The sequence below is a fragment of the Pocillopora verrucosa genome, chromosome 6, assembly GCF_036669915.1.
Source record: "Pocillopora verrucosa isolate sample1 chromosome 6, ASM3666991v2, whole genome shotgun sequence".
NCBI lineage: Eukaryota > Metazoa > Cnidaria > Anthozoa > Scleractinia > Pocilloporidae > Pocillopora > Pocillopora verrucosa.
This window is the reverse complement of record NC_089317.1, coordinates 9,201,386-9,228,722: the sequence shown is the minus strand read 5'-3', so window position 1 is coordinate 9,228,722 and position 27,337 is coordinate 9,201,386. Positions and strand designations below refer to the sequence as shown.

At 38.3% G+C, this 27,337-nt stretch overlaps 1 protein-coding gene across 1 annotated transcript in view; it reads left to right on the top strand.

Moving 5' to 3' along the window:
• LOC136282014 (uncharacterized) overlaps nt 1-27,337 on the top strand; it is a 39,911-nt gene extending 12,574 nt beyond the window's left edge. Inside the window, exons 6-31 of the mRNA XM_066169114.1 lie at nt 340-606; nt 5,000-5,245; nt 5,467-5,733; nt 9,337-9,582; nt 9,804-10,070; nt 10,593-10,838; nt 11,330-11,596; nt 12,535-12,777; nt 13,614-13,877; nt 15,563-15,817; nt 16,906-17,013; nt 17,344-17,462; nt 17,904-17,959; nt 18,368-18,516; nt 18,887-19,024; nt 19,893-19,908; nt 20,240-20,279; nt 20,913-21,225; nt 21,304-21,414; nt 21,851-22,041; nt 22,595-22,702; nt 22,908-22,978; nt 23,125-23,165; nt 23,257-23,353; nt 23,626-23,725; nt 23,820-27,337. Of these exons, the coding sequence (XP_066025211.1) occupies nt 340-606; nt 5,000-5,245; nt 5,467-5,733; nt 9,337-9,582; nt 9,804-10,070; nt 10,593-10,838; nt 11,330-11,596; nt 12,535-12,777; nt 13,614-13,877; nt 15,563-15,817; nt 16,906-17,013; nt 17,344-17,462; nt 17,904-17,959; nt 18,368-18,516; nt 18,887-19,024; nt 19,893-19,908; nt 20,240-20,279; nt 20,913-21,225; nt 21,304-21,414; nt 21,851-22,041; nt 22,595-22,702; nt 22,908-22,978; nt 23,125-23,165; nt 23,257-23,353; nt 23,626-23,725; nt 23,820-23,873 (4,280 nt within the window). The 3' untranslated portion in view covers nt 23,874-27,337. The remainder of the gene's footprint in view (nt 1-339; nt 607-4,999; nt 5,246-5,466; nt 5,734-9,336; nt 9,583-9,803; nt 10,071-10,592; nt 10,839-11,329; nt 11,597-12,534; nt 12,778-13,613; nt 13,878-15,562; nt 15,818-16,905; nt 17,014-17,343; nt 17,463-17,903; nt 17,960-18,367; nt 18,517-18,886; nt 19,025-19,892; nt 19,909-20,239; nt 20,280-20,912; nt 21,226-21,303; nt 21,415-21,850; nt 22,042-22,594; nt 22,703-22,907; nt 22,979-23,124; nt 23,166-23,256; nt 23,354-23,625; nt 23,726-23,819) is intronic.

Here is a 27,337-nt window from a genome sequence, read left to right as displayed (position 1 = left end):
AGCCATGCAGTATTTTGTTTCTTATCTTAACATCTCAGTTTGGTTAGCAACCATAATTAAAAAAATTCGAAGCACAACCTTGCATTGAGAATTGTGAATGCTTTGTCAGTTATTTAGTTACCTGAGGGAATGGGGCGAAAGGAAAGTGATGTATTGGCAGCTGATTGGCAATATCAAACACGTAAAAGTTATTGTAAATTTACACAGTCATGTTCAGTTACAGCTTTCCCGAGGGCTCGAAATGGTTGTAAAAATCTGCAATGTATGTGATAAAACATTTTCCCCAACGATTTTGAAGAACTCTGAGTGACACCTAATTGTTTCTTTCTTCTATCCTAGACAAACCAGAGAATGTTCAGTTAATGAGTTCTGCCATGGACGACAAAGCATGTACGGGAGAATTCATCAGCTTTAACTGCTCTGTTAACGCTAATCCAGGAGTGACGTCATACCAGCTCTTTGAGAACGAAACTGCCATTTTAAACACAAGTACCTCGGGGATGTGGAGAAAGACTTTGGAAAGTGAAGGAGTGTTTTTCTACAAATGCGTGACCAATAACTCTATAGGATCAGAATACAGCATGAGTGTTACTGTCGCTGCGAATGGTAAGCAAACTGACCCAAACTAGTAAAGGGGGTAAGTTTCTAAAGAAACTGTGATGCTGCGTCGGTGGGAGAGTATAGCAGGTAATTTAATGCTAACAACTGAGCTGAAAACGTAGAAAGTTGAAAAAGGGTAAAAAAGCTGACGTTTCGAGCGTTAGCCCTTCGTCAGAGCAATAGATATTAGATAGATAGATAGATGTTAACCCAAACTAGTGCTTTTTTAAAGCTTCCCATAAGCTATACACACATACAGCGCACGTTCATGAGTGTACACACTCTCAGTTGTAGAAAAACATGGACACCTAAGGAGGATGATTCATGAATGATGAGACTACATGTGAACTTAAACTTTATGGGAAATGTTTTCAAAGTTGCATCTCATTATAATATTCATAGTAAATTGCTGTTTATGATAAGCCTTTTCTCTCAGGAAAGGGTTGTTGGCCTCAAACATGTAGCATTGCAACCGCTGACCGTTATGGTGAATAAACGTGTGTTATCTTCGGCCTCCATTTTTATTTGGTTTTTTTTTCTTTCTGGCGTCGTGACTCTGCCTAACGATGTTCAATTTTCGCCAAGTTATGAGTTAACGTCTCAGGGTGACTCGGAGGGTTGTTTCAACACCGATAGCACATGGCAAGGACGAATTTTAACCATATCACGCTTCATCGCTATCCGGCTCTTCGGTTTCACTACCTGCCGTAGGACACATTATCTAGTTACTAGGCTGAGACACACAACCAAGGCTACTTTTCAATTGGCCGTTTCAATAAGAGAGGCTGCAAAGAAGCGGCGACGTCAGTCCTAATCCTCGATCTCGCAAAAGCAGAAACCTTCAGTAAACCGCACCGTGCGTTTCAAAACGCCAACTAACAATCATAGAGTCGCTCCAAGCAACATCAAGTCAACTCAAGTCTTGCTCGGGTCTTTCCCTGTCACTCTCTGCCTCAATTCGTCTGTGCCTTAGTTGTCAACTTTTGAAAGAGCTTCCTTTTTCTGATGATTTTGACGATGTAGAGGTTGGAGTTGACGCTCCTGACATTAGTTGATCTAAGTGCGCAAGTCTCTGACCTCAGTGCGATTTTAAAACGCTTTACCCTGCAATTTAAGAATCGCATATCTAAATGTGAATTTTGTGGCTGGCTTTAAATGATTCAAAGTGAAGTCAATGATACTCAAGGGTGTTTTTGATGTTTTTCTACTTGCTGAGACAAAGATAGATGGAGCTTTCCCCAGTTCACAGTTCTGTATCAAAGAGTACAAGATGTTCTGTAAAGATCGTAATCGATTTGGAGGAAGTCTCATAGTTTATATTAGAAGAGGCCTGATTACACGAAGAATTAATCATTTGGAAGGTAATTACATCGAATCTATTGTTCTGCTAGTACAGCCTGGGAGGTCATCAAAATGGACACTGTTTCTATACACGTATGAGCCACCAAATGTAACTAAAAATCTGTGGGAACCGGAGTTTAACTCCATGCTGTTTAACGGCTCTCAGCGTTATGACAACTTAGCAATCCTACGTGATTTAAATTGTGATATATCCCATCCGATCAAGGGATTTAGGGAAGGACGAACCTTACGGGAGTCAATGAATGAATACAACTCGACCAACTTGATCAGGGAGCCTACTAGAGTGACTGCAACGTCTTGGTATCTTATTGACGTGATCCTGACAAATAGACCTCGGTCTTTTTTAACGTTTAGCATTTTCGATTTGGGCTTAAGTGACTATCACCTGGTCTATGCTGTCAGCAGGTCACACTATCCTAGGTCTTGTCCTATAACCGTCGAAAGACGTTTTTTAAGAATTACGATCCCAAGCGATTTCGCAAAGACTTGCATTCGACTCCATTTGACGTCGCATTGAAGACATTGATGACATCTACTGGGCTTGGAGTTAATAGTTATGTGATGTTCTTAACGACCGCGCGTCAATTAAACGTAAAACAGCAAATCGTGAACCCGTGCCATTTAGGACACCTGAGTTACTTGAGGCAATTAGGAAATGCAATAAATTAAAGCGCCTTTACAACGAGTCTAAGCGCCGGCTGGATTGGGACAGATACAAGACCTAGCGAAACCTCACATCTTCATTGAGACATAAGGCTGTATCCGACTATTTTCGTACCACCGCCGTAAACGCCAAATGTAAACCCAAAAATTTTGGCAAACGGTCAAGCCTTTCATGCACTCAAAGAAAAACATCAGCCGGGATTCCATTCATCTTAAAGAGGGTGACAGTCTTATTGTCAATAAACTGGAAATTGCTCAAATTTTCAGTGCACATTTTTCATCCTTTCCGAAGGACATCGATAGTCATGGGCGTTAAAATGATAACTCCAGTCATCCAAGTATCTCGGCCATACAGACACACTGCTCTGCGAGAGAAGCTTTTCAGTTTCGTTCTGTAAGTCCACTTGAAGTCGAATTTATACTTAGGTCGCTTGATCCAAAAAAGGCAAGATACCGCTAAGAATATGGCGGGATGGTGGTGATGCTCTTGCCTATCCGCTATGTGTTCTTATCAACATGATCATTGACTCTGACTTTGTGCCTGCTGGTTGGAAGCTTGTTGAAATCTGCCCCATCTTCAAAAAGGACAATCCTCGTAATAAATCTAACTACCGGCCAGCGTCGATTCTAGTTACTCTGGATAAAGTTTTTTTAGAAGTGTCTTGCACGCCAACTCCCTGATTATTTTAGATCGATATTGTCACCGTTCCTGTCTGCGTATAGAAGGAATTACAGCTGTGAGGAGGTACCTCTAAGTTTGATTGAGGACTAGAGGAATGCTCTCGAAAACAAATGTTTTGTTGGCGCAGTCTCTGTGGATCTGAGTAAAGCTTATGATAAGATATCGCGCGACCTCCTCCTTGCCAAGCTGGCTGCCTATGGCGTTTTTCCACTTAGCCTGGCCCTCTTACACGGTTACCTTAGAGACACGTCCCAGCGCGTGAGGATAGAAGATATTACTTCGGAAGTTGTTGTTTTCTCCAAGGGTGTAGCCTAGGGATCGGTTTCAGGGCCCCTCCTTTTTAATATTTTTCTTAACTATCTGTTCTATTTTATTAATCGTGCTGATTTGTCCAACTACGCCGACGATAACTAAGTTTTTTGTTAGCGATCGCGATCCTGAGGTGGTAAAGTCCGTAATCGATGGCGATGTCGCTGTCGCGAGTCATTGGTTTGATGATAATAAGCTAGTGCTCGGCCCCGAGAAATGTAAATGTATTATTCTTCCAAAAAGCTCTCTTAGTGATCTTTCCTTTAGTGTCAATGATGTGCAGGTAACAATCGTAGACCATTTAGATCTTTTAGGTGTAACTATCGATAACTCGCTAAATTTGAGCAAACACGTTGCCAAGATTAATAAGAAAGTTGGAAAGCAGTCAGACGTTTTGACCAGACTAAAGAACATGCCATCAATCTCCTCGAAAATGTGCCTCTACAACTCTTACATGATGTCTTACTTCACTTACTGTTCTGCTATTTGGCTCAACTGTAAAGGTTCTGATAATCAGAAGCTGGAAAGGCTTAATGCGAGAGCTCTAAGTGCGTCTACAACAAACGGGTGCCCCTTTATGGCAATGATGACTACGGTTTAACTTTGTCCAATTGACGACTACCGGAAATTGCTGTGCTGATTTTTAAAGCTGTAAATGGCATGTTACCGGAATATATATGCGACTTGTTTATCGTACGAAATAATGTGAAAAACTTAAGAGGCGCCAACAAGCTCCTCATCCCACGTAAGAATACTTCAAACTTTGGCTCAAAGTCTAGATCTCTAATTGGTGCCAAAGTGTGGAATTCCTTACCGGATGAACTACGCACAACGACAGTTCTAGGAATTTAGGAATTCTGTAAGAGAGCTACATTTGTAATGTATAGTCTAACAAGATCTACTCACTGTTTTAATTTTTAAGAGTTAAGATTGTTTACTTACTTAAAGCAATTAGAAAGTTAGTCATTTGTCATTTTTTCAATTTTGCGTTGGTTTATTTTACTTTTCTTGGCATATTAGCATGTACTGCTTGGGGCCTAATCAGCCTCGTCAACCCGAGTTGAAATAAAGTTACTTACTTACTTACTTACTCTACTTTACTTATTTACTTTCTCTACTCATCGTGGTTACTATGGAAATGTGCACGCATAATACTGTTGGGTCTCATAATTAATCGCTAATGTTTTTTAGGTTTCTACAATTTATCCATCTGGTGGATACTTGCATGATCTTAATTATCTCGATGTTTGTAGCTGGCAATTAGGTCGAAGGGAATCACACGTTTATTATATGCTGGGAATGAAATGACGTAGGTGTTAAAGTGTACAAGCTGGTCACTGACTACTTTTAACATCCTTCCACATTTTCCCTTTTCTTTTACAGTACCTTCTTCGATCACCCAAATAACACAAGATCAGAATATAACTGAAGGTGGCAATGTGACTCTGTTGTGTCAAGTATCTGGAGTCCCCGCACCAACAGTATCTTGGATTAAGCCCGGTGGTCAGCGTCACAATGGACACATGTTGGAGGTTACACACATTAACAGGAGTCAAGCTGGTGAATACAAATGTGAAGCCAGTAATGAGTGTGGCAATGCAACAGAGACAGCAAATATTGATGTGCAGTGTAAGTACATGCATAAATTATACTTTGTTATATGCTGTTTCTTGTATTTCTTTGTCACAGTATATCGATTTGCTTCTCTGTAACTTTTTTGCTGGAGAGGCTTGTTTATTCGTAACTTCGGCATCAGTCAGGTAAAGAGGGAGACTCCTTGGCTACTTTGTAAAATGTAACTTACGAAGGCCAATGAAATTGTATTTACAAATTGTGTCTTTTGTCCCCAGACAAACCTGAGAATGTTCAGTTAATAAGTTCTACCATGAAAGACAAAGCATGTACGGGAAAAGTCGTCGGCTTTAATTGCTCAGCTAATGCTAATCCAGGAGTGACGTCATACCAGCTGTTTGAGAACGTAACTGCCATTTTAAACACAAGTGCCCCGGGGATGTGGAGCAAAACTTTGGAGAATGAAGGAGTGTTTCTCTACAAATGTGTGGCCAATAACTCTCTAGGATCAGAGTACAGCATGAGTGTTACTGTCACCGTGAATGGTAGGCAAACTAACCCAATTTAGTGCTTGTTTAACCCGTTTCATACGCTATACATACATAAAGGCACGTTCACGAGTGTACATTCTCTCAGTTGTAGAAGAACATTGACATTTAAGGGGGATGATCCATGATTGATGAGACTACATGTAAATTGCTTTATGGGAAATGTTTGCAAAGTTGCATCCTATCATAATATTCACTGTATATTGCTGATTATGAAGAGCGTTTTAAAAGGCGATCTCTGTAAGAGCGGTCCAGGGCATTTCGCATCGGGAAGACGTTTTCCCTCAAACTTTTCCCAATAAACTATCTTTGGTAATAAGTAAATAAAACCACATTAGTTTCTGGAAATACGTTAAAATAAAATTTTTAGAGCTCGCAAAAGTCAAAGCTGCAAAAGGCCCTTTTTTGACCTCTTGCGACATCGAAAATTTCAAAAGTTGAATAGCCCGGTCCTCGTATCACACCGCATGCAACAAAAAATATTTTGTATTCTTAAAGTGTGTGATATATAAGGTGTATAAAATGCATTTCAATTTTGATGTTCGTTTATTCAGAGGCTCGTAAAAATTTATTTAAAAACACTCGTTGAACAGCTTTCTGAAATCGGTTAAAAGTACTCTTTCTTTCTTGGTTGATATTGCTCAAGTCCAGACCAGACCATTAAAAACTCCGCTTGATTTCTGCTAATAAGATGTTTGGCTGCAGAAAAATAAAAAAACATCTTGCACTTATTGATTTTCTTCGCCGAGGTGACTTCAAACTTTTAGCGATATTGCTAGCGTGACAGCCGATTATGCAAATTAGTTCATGGAGCAAACTCCGACCGTTTTTCATGAGTAGCTAAATAAATCTTAGATTTTAACCATTTTAAGTAGAAAATACAGTAGGACAGAGCTTTAAGACCACACTGATAAATACTTTAAGCTTTTCAAAAGGCCCAAATTTGACAATTTCTAATATCTCGTGACGAAAGACGTCAACAACAACGTATCGAATATCATAATTTGATTAGCGCTCGCGAACTTTTTTAAAAATTTGGCTTCTGTTATTTCACATTTGAGTTGTGATGGCGTACGCTATTCAAACCTGTATGAATATTTCAAAACCAAACTACAGGATTCTATTTAGTGTAACCGGCGATAACAGCACACACAGAAATACACCGTGACCATTGACTCTGTCACGTAAATGATTGGATGTTTCAATCCTATCTCATCCATTACTGTGTTCCTCGCCTCTCTCTGAAACCTACCCAACTGCATTGTGTACTCAGAAATAGCGCCTTTTACTCCTTCCAAAATTCTCTTCAGCTTCTCACAATCCTCACACCTCACGTTGTGACTGTGACTGCACACTTTCTGAACGTCCGTGTCACCAGCATGACTCAGAGCAAAGACCCTACAGTGATCGGCACATTTTTTATCTTCCTCTTCGCAGCGATTAGGGTATGTAGTCTTCAAATACAACTTGCTCTCCTAAAGCCTCTTCCCAACTTCTTTACGCTAGTTCTTTTCTGCTCCCACGCTTTCCAATTCGTCTATAATTTGGAGAAAAATCTTTGAAACCATCCGCTCCCTCAGCTGCAGTATTGTCTAAACCTCTATAGAACGCCATTCATCTTAGAAATGGCCTTTGACATCTGCAAATTGACAGAATACCGGCTCTTTACCCATTTGGAATCGCTACCAGGGTGTGTCGGATACTGGCACGCTGAACTTTGGCGCCAGAACTTCCCATAAGTGTGCCTATGCTTTGCGAAGACCCACATTTTGCCATAACTGAGTCTTCTACATCGAACAGGCCAGCCCTTGCAAAGATAAGCTCTCCTTCTGTGAAACTCTCTTTTGACAAATGGATTAAGCAGAGATGACTCTTTATTGAGTCAGCACTCTGAGGCAAGTTATACAAACCGGAAACTCCTCGTCAGTCTCCGAACGAAGTTTCTGAGGAACGCGACTGAAAACAGGACTTCTTGTGGCGAATACCGCTCCAAGAATTTTTTGTTATTAATCCCAAGCAAACCAGTACCGAAAGAGACATATGAATTACAGCTAATAAAATTACGCGCTTTACGATATAGATATAGCTAATTGTTGGAAAAATGAGGTGACACGTAACGTAATAATTTATTTCCTCAAAAATCGCGGGGTCCTTTTCCACAAGAACTCTCTAGAGTTCTGAATAGAAACTTTCATAAAGACCGGTGTGCAGGCAAAATTTCTCTTATTTCTGCCGACCAGAATTCTGATCCAAAAGGCGATGTTATCGCTGCTTTATTACGAAGGGAGAAGCAATTCAGGATAATTACATAATTGAATTATGTGACAGTGGTCACGGTGTATTCCAGTGTGTGCTGTTATCGCCGGTTACACCAAATAGAATCCTGTAGTTTGGTTTTGAAATGTTCATACAGGTTTTAATAGCGTAAGCTGTCAGAACTCAAATATGAAATAACAGAAGCCAAATTATTTAAAAGGGGTTTGCGAGCGCCAATCAAATTATGATATTCGATACGTTGTTGTTGACGTCTTTCGTCACGAGATAATAAAATTTGTCAAAATTTTGGCCTTTTAAAATGTTTAAGGTATTAATCGGTGTGGTCTTAAAGCTTTTCCACTATATTTTCTACTTTATTTTCTACTTATAATAGTCAAAAGCTAAGATTTATTCAGCTACTCACATAAAACGGTCGGAGTTTGCTCAACGAACTAATTTGCATAATCGGCTGTCATGCTAGCAATATCGCTAAAAGTTCGAAGTCACCTCGGCGAAGAAAATCAATAAGTGCAAGATGTTTTTATATTTTCCTGCAGCCAAACATCTTATTAGCAGAAATCAAGCGGAGTTTTTAATGGTCTGGTCTGGACTTGAGCAATATCAACCAAGAAAGAAAGAGTACTTTTAACCAATTTCAGAAAGCTTTCCAACGAGTGTTTTTAAATAAATTATGACGAGCCTCTGAATAAACGAATATCAAAATTGAAATGCATTTTATACACCATATATATCACACACTTTAAGAATACAAAATATTTTTTGCTGCATGCGGTGTGATACGAGGACCGGGCTATTCAACTTTTGAAATTTTCGATGTCGCAAGAGGTCAAAGAAGGGCCTTTTGCAGCTTTGACTTTTGAGAGCTCTAAAAATTTTATGTTAACGTATTTCCAGAAACTAATGTGGTTTTATTTACTTGTAACCAAAGATAGTTTATTGGGAAAAGTTTAAGGGAAAACTTTTTTCTGATGCGAAATGCCCTGGACCGCTCTTACAGATATCGCCTCTTAATTTCTCACAAGAAAGCCTTGCTAGCTTTTATCATTTACCACTTGTAACTTATTGTGGTTATTATGGAAATGTGCATGCATAATGCTGTTGGGTCTAATCAGTCATCGCTAACGTGTTTTAGGAGTCTACATTTAGCCATCTAGTCTATACGTACATGATCTTAATTATCTTGATGTTTGTTGTTGGTAATTAAGTCGAAGGGAATTACACGTACATTATATGTTGGGAATGAAATGATGCTTCTGTCAAAGTGTACAGGCTGGTCACTGACTACTTTTAACATCCTTCCACATTTTCCCTTTTCTTTTACAGTACCTTCTTCGATCACCCAAATAACACAAGATCAGAATATAACTGAAGGTGGCAATGTGACTCTGTCATGTCAAGTATCTGGAGTCCCCGCACCAACAGTATCTTGGATTAAGCCCGGTGGTCAGCGTCACAATGGACACATGTTGGAGGTTACACACATTAACAGGAGTCAAGCTGGTGAATACAAATGTGAAGCCAGTAATGAGTGTGGCAATGCAACAGAGACAGCAAATATTGATGTGCAGTGTAAGTACATGCATAAATTATACTTTGTTATATGCTGTTTCTTGTATTTCTTTGTCACAGTATATCGATTTGCTTCTCTGTAACTTTTTTGCTGAAGAGGCTTGTTTATTCGTAACTTCGGCATCAGTCAGGTAAAGAGGGAGACTCCTTGGCTACTTTGTAAAATGTAACTTACGAAGGCCAATGAAATTGTATTTACGAATTGTGTCTTTTGTCCCCAGACAAACCTGAGAATGTCCAGTTAATAAGTTCTACCATGAACGACAAAGCATGTACGGGAAAAGTCGTCGGCTTTAATTGCTCAGCTAATGCTAATCCAGGAGTGACGTCATACCAGCTGTTTGAGAACGAAACTGCCATTTTAAACACAAGTGCCTCGGGAATGTGGTGGAAGATTTTGGAAAGTGAAGGGATTTTTGTTCACAAATGTGTGGCCAATACCTCTCTAGGAGTGAAATACAGCATGGGTGTTACTGTTACCGTGAATGGTAAGCAAAAAAGTCCAAATTATGTTTGTTTGAGAACAATTTGAAAAACTGCGCACATAAAAACAGTATTTACAGTAGTCACATTGCCACTCGATTATAAAAAACTTTGACAATTGAAAAGCAGTATCCATGAGTTATGAGACTCAACGGCCTTATTAGAAATTTTGGCTTAGTGGCATCCCATAATTCATTGCAAAACTGTTGATGATCATTCGTGTCTTTCATGAAAAGGTGGCGGCTTCTATCATTTGCCACATGCAGCTATGTAAATAAGGTTATCATGTACATTTTATCTATAAGGCCGCTGTGTCTCATCGCTCGTTGGTAACATCTTTTTGGGTGTCAACGTTTTTGCAATCGAGTGTATATATGCATAATCTTATGTTCTTATTTGTAAAAGGCAATCGAGTTGAGGAGGGCTAAAAGCACATTTATATTAGGGAAGCTATGATCTATGTGCTTAAGGCCGCGAGCCAGTGGCCGGCTGTTACTTACATCCGTTCTCATTTTCAAATTTTGCAGTTCCTTCTTCTATTATTCAAATAACACAAGATCAGAATGTAACTGAAGGTCACGATGTAACTCTTATGTGTAATGTATCTGGAATTCCTCCACCAATGGTGTCTTGGGTAACACCTGATAGTCAACGTGTTAGTGGATACAAGTTGAAGGTTACAAACATTAACAGGACTCAAACTGGTGAATACAAATGTGAAGCCAGTAATGAATGTGGCAATGCAACAGAGACAGCAAACATTACTGTGCTGCGTAAGTTTGAAGGTTCCTTTTCATTAAAAGCTACGTTGATCTGCATGTTTTGTAACTCCATACTCTGACGATGGCTATTATTACATATTTAATGTACATATGCAGATTTTGTATGAATTGGGATTAAGGTATCGGTAATTTTACACAGATTAAGTCATGTAATTTGTAATACAGTCAGACCTATCGTATGTAAACACCAAAGGATCATCTTAAAGTAATCTCTTCATCTTACGACTTTTATCATATTATATTTAGTCTTATTCTGCTACTTTATAAAATCATCCCTTAATTTTTGTTTTATTTTTACACTGATTTATGCAAATTTAATTACCGACTCAATGTTTTAAATCATACAGAACTGTAAAATTTGTTGTTCTATTCATTACTTTGTTGGCGCCCATACAAATTTAGATATAAATAATAAAAAAAGGACTGCAGTGAGCTTTCTACAACCTACAATATTTGACAAAATTTGTGTGTAACTCTTGTAGACAGACCAGAGAATGTGCAATTGACAACATCTGTCATGGATAACAAAGCATGTAAGGGCGGTATGATCGGTTTTAACTGCTCAGCTGATGCTAATCCATCAGTGACGTCATACCAGCTGTTTGAGAATGACACTGCTATCTTAGACACAAACCCTTCAGGAATGTGGACAAGGAACGTGTCAAATAGAGGAGTGTTCACGTATAGATGTATGGCCAACAACTCTTTAGGATCAGAAGTCAGTTCATTTGTTATGGTCACAGTGAATGGTAAGCTCTTAACTTTGCAGATTAGTTAAGTTGTGAGTCTTTTTTCTCTGCACAGATTTATTACTTTACATCATGCTGTTAGCTGCGCTGCATATTAGAACAAACTCGCTCGTTTGTATACTCAGGACTCTTAAAGAGTCAAGCGAGGAGTGGGAATTTTAAAGATGTGATAAGGAGCGGAAAGCATTTGAGCATGATCTGTTTTCTTGTCAAACGAATTTGATAGAAAAAAGTTTACTTTGCAATATACTGACGCTGTGAAGCTGTTCTCTTACATACGCTTACCCATGTACATAATCGGGTTAGCCGTTGTACATACTGGAATAAATTAGTTTATGTGAGTGCCTATTGAAAACATATACAGTGTAAAGTGAGGAGTGGGCTTTTAGAGATATGGATAAGCGCGTTTGGGAATTGCCTTAGTCCTTGTCAAATGATCCTGATTAAAAGGAAAAAAAAGTATGTGATGTCAAATCCTTTCCTTTTTTAGTAGTGCGTATTTCCGTACATTTTGTTCCACCACGACTACTCGAGTCGCCTAATCAAATAAATGGGACAGATTGAAAAAGCTATCACAACAATTAAATTGTTTTCATTCACGATAATTGCTTTGGACCAAAGAATGCAAAAATGACGGATGCCTCAGATACAATCATTCAATTTAGCAATCTAAAAAAACCATGACACCAATTAGGTTGTTTTTCATTCCCAATGAGTGCTTTGGACCAAAAGAGACAAAATTTAAGAAACCTCATGGATACAATCATTCAATCAGATTGTGACAAGCGACCTCAGCAACGGCGACTATACATGTATTTTAAGATCTCGGTGCAAATTTGTTTGATAAATGTAAAGTTTAATGAATGAAATGCTCACACAAATATTTATTTACTGAATAAAGGTTTGGGTACAGTATTTCATTTTGTATTTTTCCTCAGTGCCTTCAAATATCGAATCAATTCGAGATCAGAATGTAACCGAAGGTGACAATTTAAGTTTGACATGTACTGCATCTGGAATGCCTCAACCAAAGGTGTCTTGGATTAAGCTTGGTGGTCAGCGTCATTATGGACATATGTTGGAGGTTACACACATTAACAGGACTGAAGCTGGGAATTACAAATGTGAAGCCAGCAATGAGTGTGGCAATGCAACAGAGATGGCAACTATTGATGTGCAGTGTAAGTAATTACCTATAGATTGAATTTACAAATGGTGAATGCTTGTAGGTATTAAAGTTTTGAAACTAAATTAGTCACTAAGAGGTTTTCTTATGAAGCCACCTGTTCATTACTTGTCCTTGACGTGTGTACAAAGATGTAAAGAAAAGTTGATGATGAACATTCATAGTTTTATGAGTCCAATATGTGTCAAGTTGGGATTAATGGAATTTTACATTAATATAATATATCAAAATTCACATGGCAGCCAGGTGTTTGATGCTACTCTGGTTTAAAGATGTAATGAATGTAACTGAGAAGTTACAATTCATAGACCTCACGTTTTGACACTCGTGTTTAGTGTCTTCATCAGGGGTGATCTAATCGCTGCAGCAAGAGTTCCGTTTACATGCTCACTAAGGAGCTTCCCTTTCTTTTGACGAGGTGTAAATAGGCGTCAGTTAGTAAGCCGCCTTCATCACAATTTAAAGGGGCGTGGGTAGAATTGATGCCAGTTGATCACGAGTATATCGGACTGACCAAACGTCAGCTAGGTACACGTATGAAAGAGCATCAAAAAGTGGTCTTTTTTTGCAAAAAAAAAAAAAAAAATTCAGCTTTGTCGGAGCACACATGCCTAACCAACCATAAAATTGGGTGGGATAAGTCAAAAATTATCACCACCAGTCGACGTTACCACCAGCGCCATTGTTTGGAAGCCTGACATATCAAGTCAGCCCACGCTCCTTCAAATCGTTGTACATGTAACTTCTCCGTTACAATCATTAAATCTTTAAGCCAGAGTAGCATCAAACCATGTTAATTTCATGATTGTAATCTTTTTGTAACTCTCGTAGACCAACCAGAGAATGTGCTATTTACAACTTCTGTGATCGACCACAAAGCATGTCAAGGTGATACTATCACCTTTAACTGCTCAGCCGATGCTAAGCCAGCAGTAACGTCATACCACCTGTTTAAGAATGACACTGCTATAGACGTCAGCCTTTCAGGGATGTGGAGCGAAACATTGGCAAGTGAAGGAGTGTTTTTCTACAAATGTGTGGCTAAGAACAGTTTGGGAATAGCAGCTAGTACGGATGTTAGTGTTACTCTTAATGGTAAGCCTTGCTCTTCGTCTTGCTCTAGATTTAAAAACACTTGCTGTGAATTTTATGGCAGTAATCTGTTCTTTAAGAAATGTTTCATGTGTTTTCCGGACCTTTTAGATAATTTCCATCCCATTTTCATACTAACTGGACCACTTTTGTAGCTGTAAAAAATAAAAAATCATTACCTTTTGTCTCATGATACACTCACTTTCGATATTTTGAATGCACCCTGCCGGTCTTCTGTTCAAAATACACCCTGCCAGTCTTCTGTGAGGAATGCAGTTGCCTGGGCCTTATCAAGTGTCAAGTTTTCAACAGTAGTTATAATATCAGCCAAGCTCAGATCCGGTATCACCTTGTTACTTGCGCTTATTTTAATACATTCTAGTTTAGCTACGTCACCTAGAGTTCTTTGATCAAATTTTGCTCATCAAAAAGAATGATTTTCATCCATTTTTTGCGCCATTTAGTGCGTGGGACCAAAGCATGCTAATAATAATATTTCTTGTTATCGGTCCATGAAGAACATGAACGTGAAGTATTTGGTTACAGTTTAACTGAACGATGGAGCTTTCATTCATTTAATATCTGAATTTTCTCAAACAATTTGTTCGTAGTGAAAGAGCGAGCGAAGTTTTGATTTAAGTTCTACAACAAATATACACTCTCGGTGAGTCTTCCCAAGTCCGTTCAATTTAGACATTTGTACTGTAAATTGCACAACAGAAACTAAAGGAATTTAATGGGCGAAGGCCGCATTAAATCCCCGTGTGTTTCGTTGGAGTGTGCCATTCGAATTTATTTTTTGTGGAGGAAAGACCAGATTTACACACGCCATTGCAGCAAACAAATGAACAAACTCTCACAACTTCAAAATAAAAAATTTGAATTTCCTCACAATTACTTTCCTCGCCGTTTACTTAATGAACAGAGGTAAATGTTCGTACATGAATGAATCGTCGATGAGAGTGAATAATACTTTCCGTTAGATCATTGCCAAAATAATTGCGTTGTTTTTCAAATTTTCTTGCGCTTTTTTTTCTTACGCGCTCCCTAATTGACAGGTGTCAGATTGTGACAGATACTTGTAAAAATAATGTTTTAAATTTTGTTTGGAGGCCTTTTAAATCACCTTCGTCGTTACGGAAATAAAAATTTTTCGGTGAGGCATCTCTCTTTAATTTGCATCACCTCTATTTTAACTACCATTTACTCGTTCAAAAATTGTTCAGTTTATGAAAGATCTTGCCGTATTTACAGCCCTAAATCATTCGGGTTCTTTCGGAAAGAATTTCGTCAAGTTGAAAAAAAAATATATATTTACCGGCTAAGGGTCGGTCCGTATGGTGAAAAACTGTGACCTCGGTCTTGAAATGCTGCCCTCAGCCTACGGCTACGGGCAGTATTTTCAAGACCTCGGTCACAGTTTTTCACCACACGGACCTCCTAGCCGGCAAATAACATATATGTAGCCTACGTAGTTGATGACTGCATTTATAAACCCATTTGCTAGATTTACTTAATTCTTAAATGAAGTTATAGAGAGAAGAGACAGTTACAATTTTGATCATGACGTAAATTTTGTGCAGCTTGAAATAAGATCAGGACTTATCCGATCTGTGCTTGACTGTGGTTGAACACTACACCTCTAGAAATAAACTGTATATAATTCTCTTTTTTGTTTCATATCTTAGTGCCTTCATCCATACCTGCAATTCAAGACCAGAATGCAACTGAAGGTGACAATGTGACCCTGTGGTGTCGTGTATCTGGAATGCCTCCCTCAGTGGTGTCTTGGGTGACACCTAATGGCCAGCGTCACAGTGGTAAAATGTTGGAGGTTACAAGCATTAACAGAAGTCAAGCTGGTGAATACAAATGTGAAGCCAGCAATGAGTGTGGTAATGCAACAAAGACAGCAAGAATCCATGTCCAGTTCAAGTTGCCCGGTACACGTAACCTTACTATCGTACAGTATATACTGTACCTTTACAGTTATGGGTTCATAGTTTCAAACCATATTAATGAATCTGTATTGGAAATCATCATTTTCGCCATGTTCTTCATGATTGGCAATTTTTCTTCCTCGTGATAACTCTTCATTATGTGATAGCACCTTAATTTGTTATTGGTATGCTTTGGCGCGCTTTTACTGGTTCATTTCAATACTCATTATTCGGACTATTAGTTGTTATTCCCTCATAGGTCGGCTTTGCAACTGATCGGCTTTTATGCTTTTTGATCGTACGCATCCATGCCATCCGATCAGGAATTTCGATTTCGTCATCTCCATTGATGCTATCAGGATGAAGTCTTATGTGGATGGCTTCTTTAATCCTACGTGTGTAACAGTGAGAATGATGATCAATAAAACCTAACCTGGTCCCAAACAGGAACAGGTCCTGCTTCAACGGCGTGTTCTAAAAAGCCACCCAATTCTGAGAGCAAGCAAGCTGTATATCTCTTCCATGCTATTTAATTCTCTCTCTATCTGTTTCTCCTGTGTATTCTTTGCCACATTTACGGGTGATTTTGTAAAGAACGCCCTCCTGTTGCACGCTAAATTTCAATCTTCTCGCCTCAGTAGCAGTAAAACAGTAGGAGCGTCGCGATCAATACACGATTGATTAGCCTGACACTCGTCGTGAGACCAACGATCAAACGTTTAAATCTATAAAACCACGGTGAACAACAACATTTTCTATGATAAAATAATGCTCAGCGCAGTGAGAAGAATTCCTTCTCCTGACCTCGGTGTTGCAGACGGTGTTATGATATCGCGAAAGTAGATCTTTTAAAAGTACTGTTGGAAATGGTATCTGCAATTTCCAATTCTAAGTGACAAGTAAAACACGCAATACAGCTTTTAGAGGTAGGATCTTGAACTTTGAAACACTTTTCTGACAAAAATTGAAATAAAAGCATTGTTAAATACAAAATATGAAAAGTTCTCGGAGTAAGATTTTTGCATCTCTCGTTTAAAACATCATTGGAATTTCATTTATCCAATAATGTCATATGACTTTTCTGCGGGTAGGAAACCCTTGTCTTGTGAAATGTACCAATGGACGAGCTTGCAGAGAATTTGGAAAATACTTTTGCCTCTGTCCAAAAGGTAGAAAAGGAAGAGATTGCAAAGAAAATGGTAAGTTGAGCCGAGGTAGACATATATTTTGGACCCGTTGGTTGACAAGACGTCAATGATATAAGACTTGAGGAGGAGGAGAACCATGAAAATGCCCCACAAAAATCCAGGAGCTTAAGCTCGCTAGTTCCTTATCGTTACCCGATAGGTCAGAATTTTACTGGAATATGAAATACCAGAAACCCAATTACTAGTGTGGTATGAGGAATCCATTTTTTCTTTTTTACAATTTCGCTGCATTAGTTGATAATAGGTAATGAATGTTGATATGTCACAAGCCACATCTCTAACCTAATTAAGTCTACACTTCTGTTTCATTTGCTACAAAAGATGCAGTGGCAATTGTTATCATGATCAGCCTTAAAATTAGCAATATAAAATGGATAGAAGAACTTACAGACTTGTCTGACTCATATACACAACTGTTTGTTGGAACAATTAAAAGTTCGGTAAGTCATTGGTGTTATAATTTTAAGAAGGTGCTTTCTACTTAATCAAATAAAAAGTCAATAAGAAATCAAATATTTTCTATCTTTTTTTCTTTTTCTTTTTAAATCACGCAAACAGAAGGAACAGAAGGAAGAAAGTTATCCTAGTCCTTCTTTGCTCTATATAGAAAAGCTTTCGTTAACCCAATTGATCTTAATATTACCACGGAAATAAAACCCCTTTTTCTTTTCAAGGACATGTATAGACCAAAGTAGCATAAAGTGAAGAGTCTCTTACTTACAGAATGAAAAAATTTTCCTCTTACTAAATTGTAATTTACAAGTCAAAACATCCTTGTATACTTTTGTATGCTGAGAGGCTTGTCTCCACTGTTAGCTGTGATAGATCCTCATCCTTTCTCTGTCATACTGACTTATGATTTGAATGTCGTTGCTTTTTAGGTTGATGAAGAATTCAAAGGTTCCGGCGTCAGAGAAGTTAATGTAACGCACCTGAGGTATCATCATTCATCGATAACAAAATACACTAACTGTGCTCTGATTTCAAAATTCTTTATGATTCTGTTTGAGAAACTCCTTAGTAGGATTAGAAGTATCTCAACCAGAAACATTAAGAATGTTTTAAAAAGCATTAAATTTGAAAATGCGTGGATTTACTTTTCTCGCCTTTTTATAGAGAGGGAATTCAAAGGTTCCGGCGTCAGAGAAATTAATGTAATACACCTGAGGTATCATCATTCATCGATGACAAAATCTACTTACTCTCCTTTGATTTCAAAATTCTCTGTTTCTGTTTGAGATACTCCTCAGTAGGAGTAGGAGTATCTTAAACAGAAACATTAAGAATGCTTTAAAAAGCATTGCATTTGAAAAAGCTTGAATTCACTTTTCTTATCTTTTTATAGAGAGGGAAGTGTTATCGCAGACATATCGCTCACATTTGACGAGCCTGTTGGAGAAAGTGAAGTAGAATCATTGCTTCTAGATGTAATTAACAATGGAAGCCTTGGTAACCTAAAAGTAGATACTTTTTCCGTAGGATCAACTATCCCAGGTGTGTATAAAAATTTATACGATGGTAATTTCGAGTGTACCTAATGAAGATTGGGTCTGTTACCTGCGAATTTGTATTACAGATACATTATCACTGTGGTGGTAACTACAGGAAGCTATGCTTTTGACTTTAAGCTCGTGTGACAAACAACTTTGTGATGTTCTTGAAAAGTGGGTGTGCACCGTAAAGCATTATCTGATTACAAGGCCAAAGCAAACTTTAGCGAAATTTTAAGAGTCTTTCACTGTTAAAGATTGCAGATACATGTGCATAGCTGTGTTTAAATCAGTTTCACTCTGAGTAATTCAAGTAGTTTAACTTAACAGCTAAGTAAGCATTGCTTCTCTGAAATGTATGTCATTGATTTAAGATTCAGTACCTGTTCCTGGTCCAGTTCCTTCTGAACCAGCAGAGGTGAATAAGGATGTTATTTATGGCTCAGTTATTGGGGTCCTCGCGTTGATTCTCACTGTTATTATCATTTTCATTGCCTGGAAAAGGCGACAACGTAAGTTGAGTTAATTACTATATCCGCAGTTGGTAAATGCCCTGCATGAGGGGACGCAAGCGGCCTCAACTTTAAGTACTTTGTAGAAATGCTAGGATATTATCCTAGCATTCTTAACATTCCGAGCTGCGCGGGAGTGTTAAAATCCGTGCGTATGTCAAAAATATCACTAGACCTAAAGTACACCAGATGAGGGCGAATAAATATGAGAAGATAAATGAATTAATACCTGATATCAAAATGTCATCAGCTAATGCTTTTGTTTCACATGCAATCAATAGTGCCTTTATTCCTCGGCCGGTTCCTTTGCGTTACATTGTAGATTATGAAGAGAAATATATCCACACGATTTATTCGCCCTCATCTGGCGTACTTTAGGTCTAGTGACATTTCTGTGACGTATGCACGGATTTTGACACTCTCGCGCAGCTCGGAATGTTAGGAATGCTAGGATAATATCCTAGCATTTCTAAAAAGTACTTACAGTTGAGGCCGCTTGCGTCCCCTCATGTAGAGATGCTAGTAACCGAGACTTATGATTTTGTGGACGATTGACAAAGAGATATTCAAATGAAGAATAGAATGGAAACTGAGAAAGAGAAAGGAAAGGAAAAACAGCGATTAGTTGGACAAGTTGAAGTATAGTATAATCATCTCGCAAAGTCTTTCAATTCATGACACAACCAGCCGAGTTACGCTTACTTTCGTTCAATATATTATATTACTATAACTGACTGGAAATACTTACAAGCGAAGGGGCTGGAAATATGTGAAGCATAATTGATGAGTACTTCGTAAATGTTAAAATAATAGATGCAGCTGTTTTCTCTTTACCTGATTTTATTTCTTTCCTTCTTTCCACACTTAGTTGAGAAAGATGATCGGTAAGATGTCATTACTATTAAAAGTTAATAAAGCATCCGTAGATCCGATTGGTAGAAAGCAGGCTTTGGTCGTATTTATAGCTGTGTGAAGTTTCTGTCGTTAGGAGAAGTTTATTTGGTGCTACATAGTTAAATAAAAACGCGGCAGTGAGAGAAAAAAAAAACTGAGTGAAGTAGATTTGATGTTGTTACGTTGCATGAGAAACCAACATGTGTCAGTTGGTATGTTACAAAAAAAAAACAAAAAACAAAAAAACAAAGAAATATTTTGTTTGTGAGGTTTTGTCATTTTCCTAGAAACTACTTTTATAGTGTTTTATTTTTCTTTTAGACTTGATACAGGCATTAAGGAGTCACGTGAGCCTTACGTTGTAAGTATGGAGTGCACTTTGTTCGAATAACCTACTCTGCGATGATCAGCAAATATCTGTTTGGCCACTAAATTCTTGAAGATAAAGCAGAGCACGCATACCTACAATTTTTTCTAGGCCCTAGGGACCTCAATATCGTGAGGCAGTTCAATAAAAATGGCGACACATAAGAAGTAACAAAAGGAAGATGAATTTATAGCAGTCTATCATATACCACACAGATTAAATTTGGACTTAAAGTATTATAAAAGTGCGCTTTGCCAACCTTTTACTACTATTCTAAGAAATTGCTGTTGTATTTGCGAGTCAAATCTTCTTAGTACTGATTTGCAAGTGCTCACGGAAAGGAGGTTAAGTCTAGTGGATGATATCATAGTATTTAAGAATTCTCCAAAATTTTATCCGATTGTCATAACAGAGGTTACGGTTGCGTATGACTTTTCTTATTTTGGTCGTAAAACGAGTGAATTTAAATGAAAATACCTACAATACCATGGACTAGATAATGCTCTCATGAAATTTCGCATTAGACTTCCTCAAGAATTACGATTTACCTCTTCCTTGCTCGTTACCAATCCGTATGGGAACAAAACAGATAAGACTAAGAGTAAATTCTTTTTCGCTGAGAAATAGAACCAGGGATTTGAACTGGAAAGTAGAAGTGGGAACCTTAGCACCGTGGTGCATCATGGTCCCGGATATTACATGGACCTGAATGAAGTTAGATCACTGAATGAACCTGCCACGGGCCCAGCGCGAAGTTATTTAGAAATAAACGAATATGCTCCCCTGCATCCAGGAACGCGCTCATGGGAAGTGGAAAGACAAAATGTAACGATTGAAAAGGTTATTGGAAAAGGTGCCTTTGGTCAAGTCGCTCAGGGAAAAGCCTCAAACCTTCGAGGAAGTGAGGAGACAATGACAGTTGCCATAAAAATGCTGAAAGGTACTCTATTCATAGTCCTAAAAGCGTGTTTGTTAGGATAAGGCTTAACTGTTACTGGACACTCGTCCTTTGCTTTAGGTAACGCCACAGACACAGAGAGAAAAGATTTGCTATCAGAGCTTGAAGTCATGAAGAAACTCAAGCCTCATCCTCACGTCATCAGGCTGCTGGGATGTGTCACTGAATCAGGTACATAACATAAAATTTATGAAACTGCTTAGTTTATTTCTGCTTGTATCACTCCGACAACTAAAGTAATTATTATGTACTTCGACAAATAATTAAAAGTAATAATTTTAATTAAATACCCGAACTTTAACTGAATTTATATTTCTTTCTCTCTTGCTACACGTAATCTCGTCATTGCTGATCCTAACAGCATTATCAAAAGACGTTTGTTACATATGTACTCGGTAAAAGATTATTATTATCTTTTTATCGCTAGGAACTCCCTTTAATTCCTATAACTTAATTTTATGTATCCGGTTTACCGCAGATCCTGGTTTGAAATTTGATTACCCTCGACACAATTATAAATTATTTCCGGTTTTCCATCGCCGTAATTACCACTGTTAGGTGATAAGGTAGACGAGTGCTCTGTATCTTGAAAAAAACATCTTTTTAGATCCTTTGCTTGTACTTATCGAGTATGTCCCGTATGGAGATCTCCTGGGCTATTTGAGAAAGAGCCGACATTTAGAAGATAACTACTTCAAGGACCCGGATATTAAGCCACAGACCAGTTTGACTTCCCAGCAGCTTATGAAGTTTTCCTGGCAAGTGGCTGACGGTATGCACTATTTGTCGTCTAAAAATGTAAGTCGATTTCAGTGTACGAATAACTTTGTTATCTCGGCGGCAGTCGATGTAAGGAATACTTTATTCATTTCAATTTTAATTAACATTTTCATGTGGATAAAATATACTTGGATGCAAGTGACTAAAGTATGAACTTTTTTAAACACTTTGGGGAATCTTTTCTATGTGGTTTAGTTACGACGATAATACAGCTTTCTGTTTGAAATGATCAAAAGCGTCGATTGCGTCAGTCACCTTTGTCTCATTGCAAACAAGAAAGTTTTATCTTCAAACGCTTTTCAGTAGCGCAAACTGAGTTACTGTGTGTAAAACAAAAAGATTTTCAATAAAAAATAAAAATTAATAAAAAATAATAAAATAATATAATTTCAAGTTTATTTTTTCAAAACAAAGTGTTTTTCGTGGAAGAAACTCGTGGACTTGCGTCCACGAGTTGCAAGTCTCGCCCCTGTCCACTTAGGCTTAAAATCAATGATCAGAAGAGGATGGACATGATATTCCGTGGGACGCTTTTTAATTATTCTTTAATGTTTTATATAATGTTCGACAGATTATTCACCGGAACGTCTTGGTTGGAGAGCGAGAACGATGTAAGGTGACCGATTTTGGAATGGCAAGAGACGTATGCCAGGAAAACATCTACGAAAGGAAATCAAAGGTTTCTGGTTTCAATATCTCGATATGTTACATGTTTGGCTAATATCGTTATCTATCAGTATTGATATATGCTATCTCAACCTCTTGTCACTTTGTTTCCCAATAATTTTTCACAGTACATCATCGCCAGAAAGTCTGCGCGTATAAACAAAATGAAGATTCATTGCTCTTCCTCTTCAACATTTCCTTTCAACATGTTTTAATAGGGAAGACTGCCGGTGAAATGGACAGCTTGTGAAGCGCTGTTGTACGGACGATATACGACGAAAAGTGATGTGTAAGTGGATCTAATAAGCTGATAAACAGTTTTGAAGAATGAAAAAAAAAAAAAACAATTCCAAATCTAAACATCTTCGGCCTATAATATAATTATACCTTATTTGTGAACTTTCAATGAAGCCTAGTGGCATTTTTTTTACTCAGATGGAGTTTTGGAATTGTCCTTTACGAAATCTTCACCATAGGTATGTCAGACAATTGTGTTTCAGTGTATTTTAGATGGATGACGCACTTTTTGATCGATTCGCTGTCTCCGTGTTTAACCTCTCGTTTTAGGTGGCTCTCCTTATCCAAAGATTCACGGAAGAAAAATGGCAGATTTACTGACTCAAGGTTATAGGATGCCTAAACCACGGCATGTGGACGAAACCCTGTAAGGCCATGGTTGTATTCATTTATTTAATCATTCATGAACTTACTATGTAAAGTCTCCAACTTTTTCCATACCTCGATAACTCTTTCGAAATGAGAATGGTATTTCGGACCTAAGAAAAACAACCCTCAATTTATTGACCACTACATTCTTCAAATTTCTAAGCGTAGGGGATCCCGACTTTCCTACTTATGTGGCTGTGTAGAATACATTCTGAAGAACTTTCTAAATTTCGTAACACCATAACACAAGTTTTTTTTCCTCTATTCTAGTTACAAGATAATGCAAGACTGCTGGCAAGAGAATCCTGATGATCGCCCAATGTTTGAGAATCTGAGGAACGATTTGAAGGAAATGGAAAATCAACATCAGGTGAAATATTTACATCATAAATTCAAACAAGGCTTAGTCGCCTTTTGATGTAGAAGTCATTTGATCGATTTTCTTTTTATCTTTTTCCTTGCAGAGGCTCATCAACATAAAACATTATGACAACATCCTTTACGCAGGCATGGATTAAGCTCTTGTTCAAGAATTGTGGAAACAACTCTTATCACCATAGGCGGGAACAGTTTCTCTCACATACTCTTCGAAAATAGACTTTTTAAACTAGTTGTGTCCTAGTGCTAATTCAAGTCCCCTTAACTATGAAGCTAACAACCAAAAAAAAGTACCCTACTCATAAAGTGGGAGTAAAGCAGCCAGTTGTTGCCAACATGTACTTTAATTGATATTGGGTATGGAGGTGAAGGTGAACAATTACCTATTTTAATGATAAATAGTCAATGGTTATCACAAAGATTCAACGAGGATAACTGCGCACTTTAAGCAGTAATCAGCCCACGTCGTTGAATGCTATACGCAGCAATGAGGTTTTTGTTAAATGTTATTGCTGATAAACCTTACAAGCTTTAGCTGAAGAAATGCTGGACAAATTGTTTACGTTATTGCATTTACTGTGAGTTAAAGGGCATGTAAACCCAAAAAACATTCATTTTCTTTCCACATAGATGTTTAGTAAATATATCAAGTACACCAAAGGTACCATTCGTTTTTTCTCAAAAGTCCATTTTCACTTTGTAAAAGCTCTTCCAAATTCAAAACATTCGCCGTCTTGAATGGCGCCATCTTTCCTGTGACGTCACGGGTGAACCCTCCAAAGTCTCGTTTTATAATCGCGTGAGGCACGAAGGAGTCTTTTCTACAGCCGTTGTTTGCCGGTCTCGTCATGATTTTTTTTACTTACATTTTGCTTTAATGTAGTCAATTTTTTCGTAATGGTAAAGCGTTGTGTCGTCCAATTTTGTACTGATTCAAACAAAACTGGGCGTACAATGCAAATATTTCCAAATGACGCAAATTTGAAGCGACAATTTGTGAAATTTGTTCATGTGAAAATAGCCGATTTCGTCGAGTCGTTCGAACATTCTGTTGTTTGTAGCAGTCATTTTTCTTCCTGGTGCTGTACCGACGATTCAGGCCTTACTAGAAGCAAATTATTCGGAATTATAAAAACGACCTTTACAGTCGGTAGACGACGAGGATTCGGAAGTGGCCGACCGAACTGAGAAAGAAGTTGAGCTCTTCAAAAGTTAGAGGTCAACGGAGACAGTACAAAATCGATTTACATGAAAACGTTTCGTTCATTATACAATGATAGCTTTATTGGTTCTCTTAAAACATCTATTTTCTCATCTAATGAAAGATTATGGGGAAGCCAGTTGTTCGGGAGCCAGCGCTGAGCCCATAAAAGACACTGACCCTTCTGATCCATTGCCTGAATTCGAAACACGTATCAAAGAAAGAGAATTCGTTGGTGTCAGTGTGTTATAACGTGATCTGAAATTTTGTTGGTTCGATGCAAAGAATTCTATACAGGATCCCATAATCAACCCTTATGTTCTATAAGCAAATCCATTCCAGCCCCACTTGGTGCTTCCTTTGAGAAACCCTGCAGAGAAACAGCAGAAGAATTTGTGTCACGATTTGTTTCGGATATTGTTTACCGCACAAGATGGCACAGCGACCCTGAAGTGTTTGCCGAGATATTCCCAACTCCAACGAACAAGCTATCTGTAGGCAATTTAGCGAAATTTCCTGCCAGGAAAGAAGCGAAAAACAACTAGCTCTAGTACTGTATTATTAAATCAATGGCAGAAACAACCCAAGCAAATCGATCTCAAAATGTAACAAAACAGATGAAACAGAAAACATTAAGCTTACTCGTTTCCGGTGTGATTATCTGTGCCTTGCTGCTGCCTGTACGCGTAATTGGCCGTCTCCAGCACCCAGAAATCAAGGCAAATTGTCTGAAAATCTGGATGCTCAGGGATACAACTTATCTGGGTTTCAGGCCCTTGCTACTCTACCTTTTGCCACAATTGCCCGATTTCCGTACAACAAACACTTTCATGAGTTGTCGGCATTGGTTGACAAGTTCCACGCTCGCGCCTTTGATAATTTTATATAAAACACTCTCAGAAGCTCAAGTTTAAAAAATTTTTGTTGCATTCTTTTAGATTGTACCCTCGCTTTATTGGATTTTCATGTCAAATACAAATAAATCACACAGTAAATTAAATACCAGACAGTCTGAGTTTCCGAGGAGGTCGCATGGCTGTCGACATGTTCTGTACTGTCTACGAGCGGATCGCTTCGGTGAACACTACGCGGCTCATATTGTTAAGAACGTGTCCCAGACTCTCCTGAAGATTCTGGATTATCCCTATCGCTGTCATGTACTAAGTTTAAGGCATTCGAGTCGTTATCTTCTGAAAAAAACATCTTCCAAACTACCGCTACTTACACGAACTCCCATACCAGTTCTACTGGGGAATATGTGTTGCACAATATTTTAGTTCCACCGCTTACGTCACGACTTCAGGCTATTGTTTTTACCGGAAATGGAATTTCAGTTGAAAATGCCGATTTTCTCCTTAAATAAGTCGAATTGGACAAAACGAATTTCAAATCCGTTTTCTACGCCAATTTTTACATAGTATAAGAAAAACATGTATTTTTGGGTTTACATGCCCTTTAATGGACACTCAAAGTTTGGAATGAGCATACATTTCGATATATAATCCGAATAGTTAAAACATGTCCCTGAATAAAAACTGCAACCACAAGCGAGCAGTGTGCATTTTCCAGTAGAATACGTTTTTTGGATGCTCTTTCCTGTACCATGTCGAGAGCTTCGTGAAATCGAAGAAGGGTTCAGGATGAATTTCCACGATCTTACCCGACGAACGCTGGCATAATGAATGTCGTTTTACATCGATGTTGTAGAAGTTGCTAAATTTTCGGGGATCCTCGCACTCTTTTGTATAATTCCCGATATCCGTCATGCCTTGCTTTGTCAGCTTTAATAATGTGGAGTTTTTCAGTTAGGCAGAGGTTACATTGTTTGGAAATATTGTTGTAGGCGCTTGCTGAAGAGATGATAGACCAGCTTATTTCGTAGTTTTCATTGATGTCCTTGAGTTTCCAGATGTGTTTTGCAAGTTCGGTGTGGTTGGCGTATTTTTGTTACGGAATGGAAGCTTATGTTGCGTATATCGTTGTTTGAATGTTCCTTATGTTAGTCCGAGGTAGTTCTTTCCTGTGTCGTCTTTGTCTGTGGTCACGTTGGCTTTGTAGATTACACTGGTGATGAGGCAGTTGTTTCCTAACGGGCATTGGTCTTTTTTTCTACAGTTGCATCCGTTTAGCGGTGTGGTGTTGTTGTTGATGAGGATTTTCTTGTTGTGGTTGTTGATGATGCTGCCCATGTTCGGCATGCAGCTGTAGCTGACTTTCACGTTGTTCTTGTTAGAGACGGGGTGCAGATTTTGGTTTAGTGGGAAGTGTTTCTTGATTAGATTGAGGAGGGTTTTAGCTACGTTGGTTTGGACATTTTTGCTGTATAGGGGTTAAACGAGATGACGTTTCGTTTTCCATTTCTTTTCGTGGGTGTGGTTGTGTCTTGTAGTAGTGAAGGTTTTC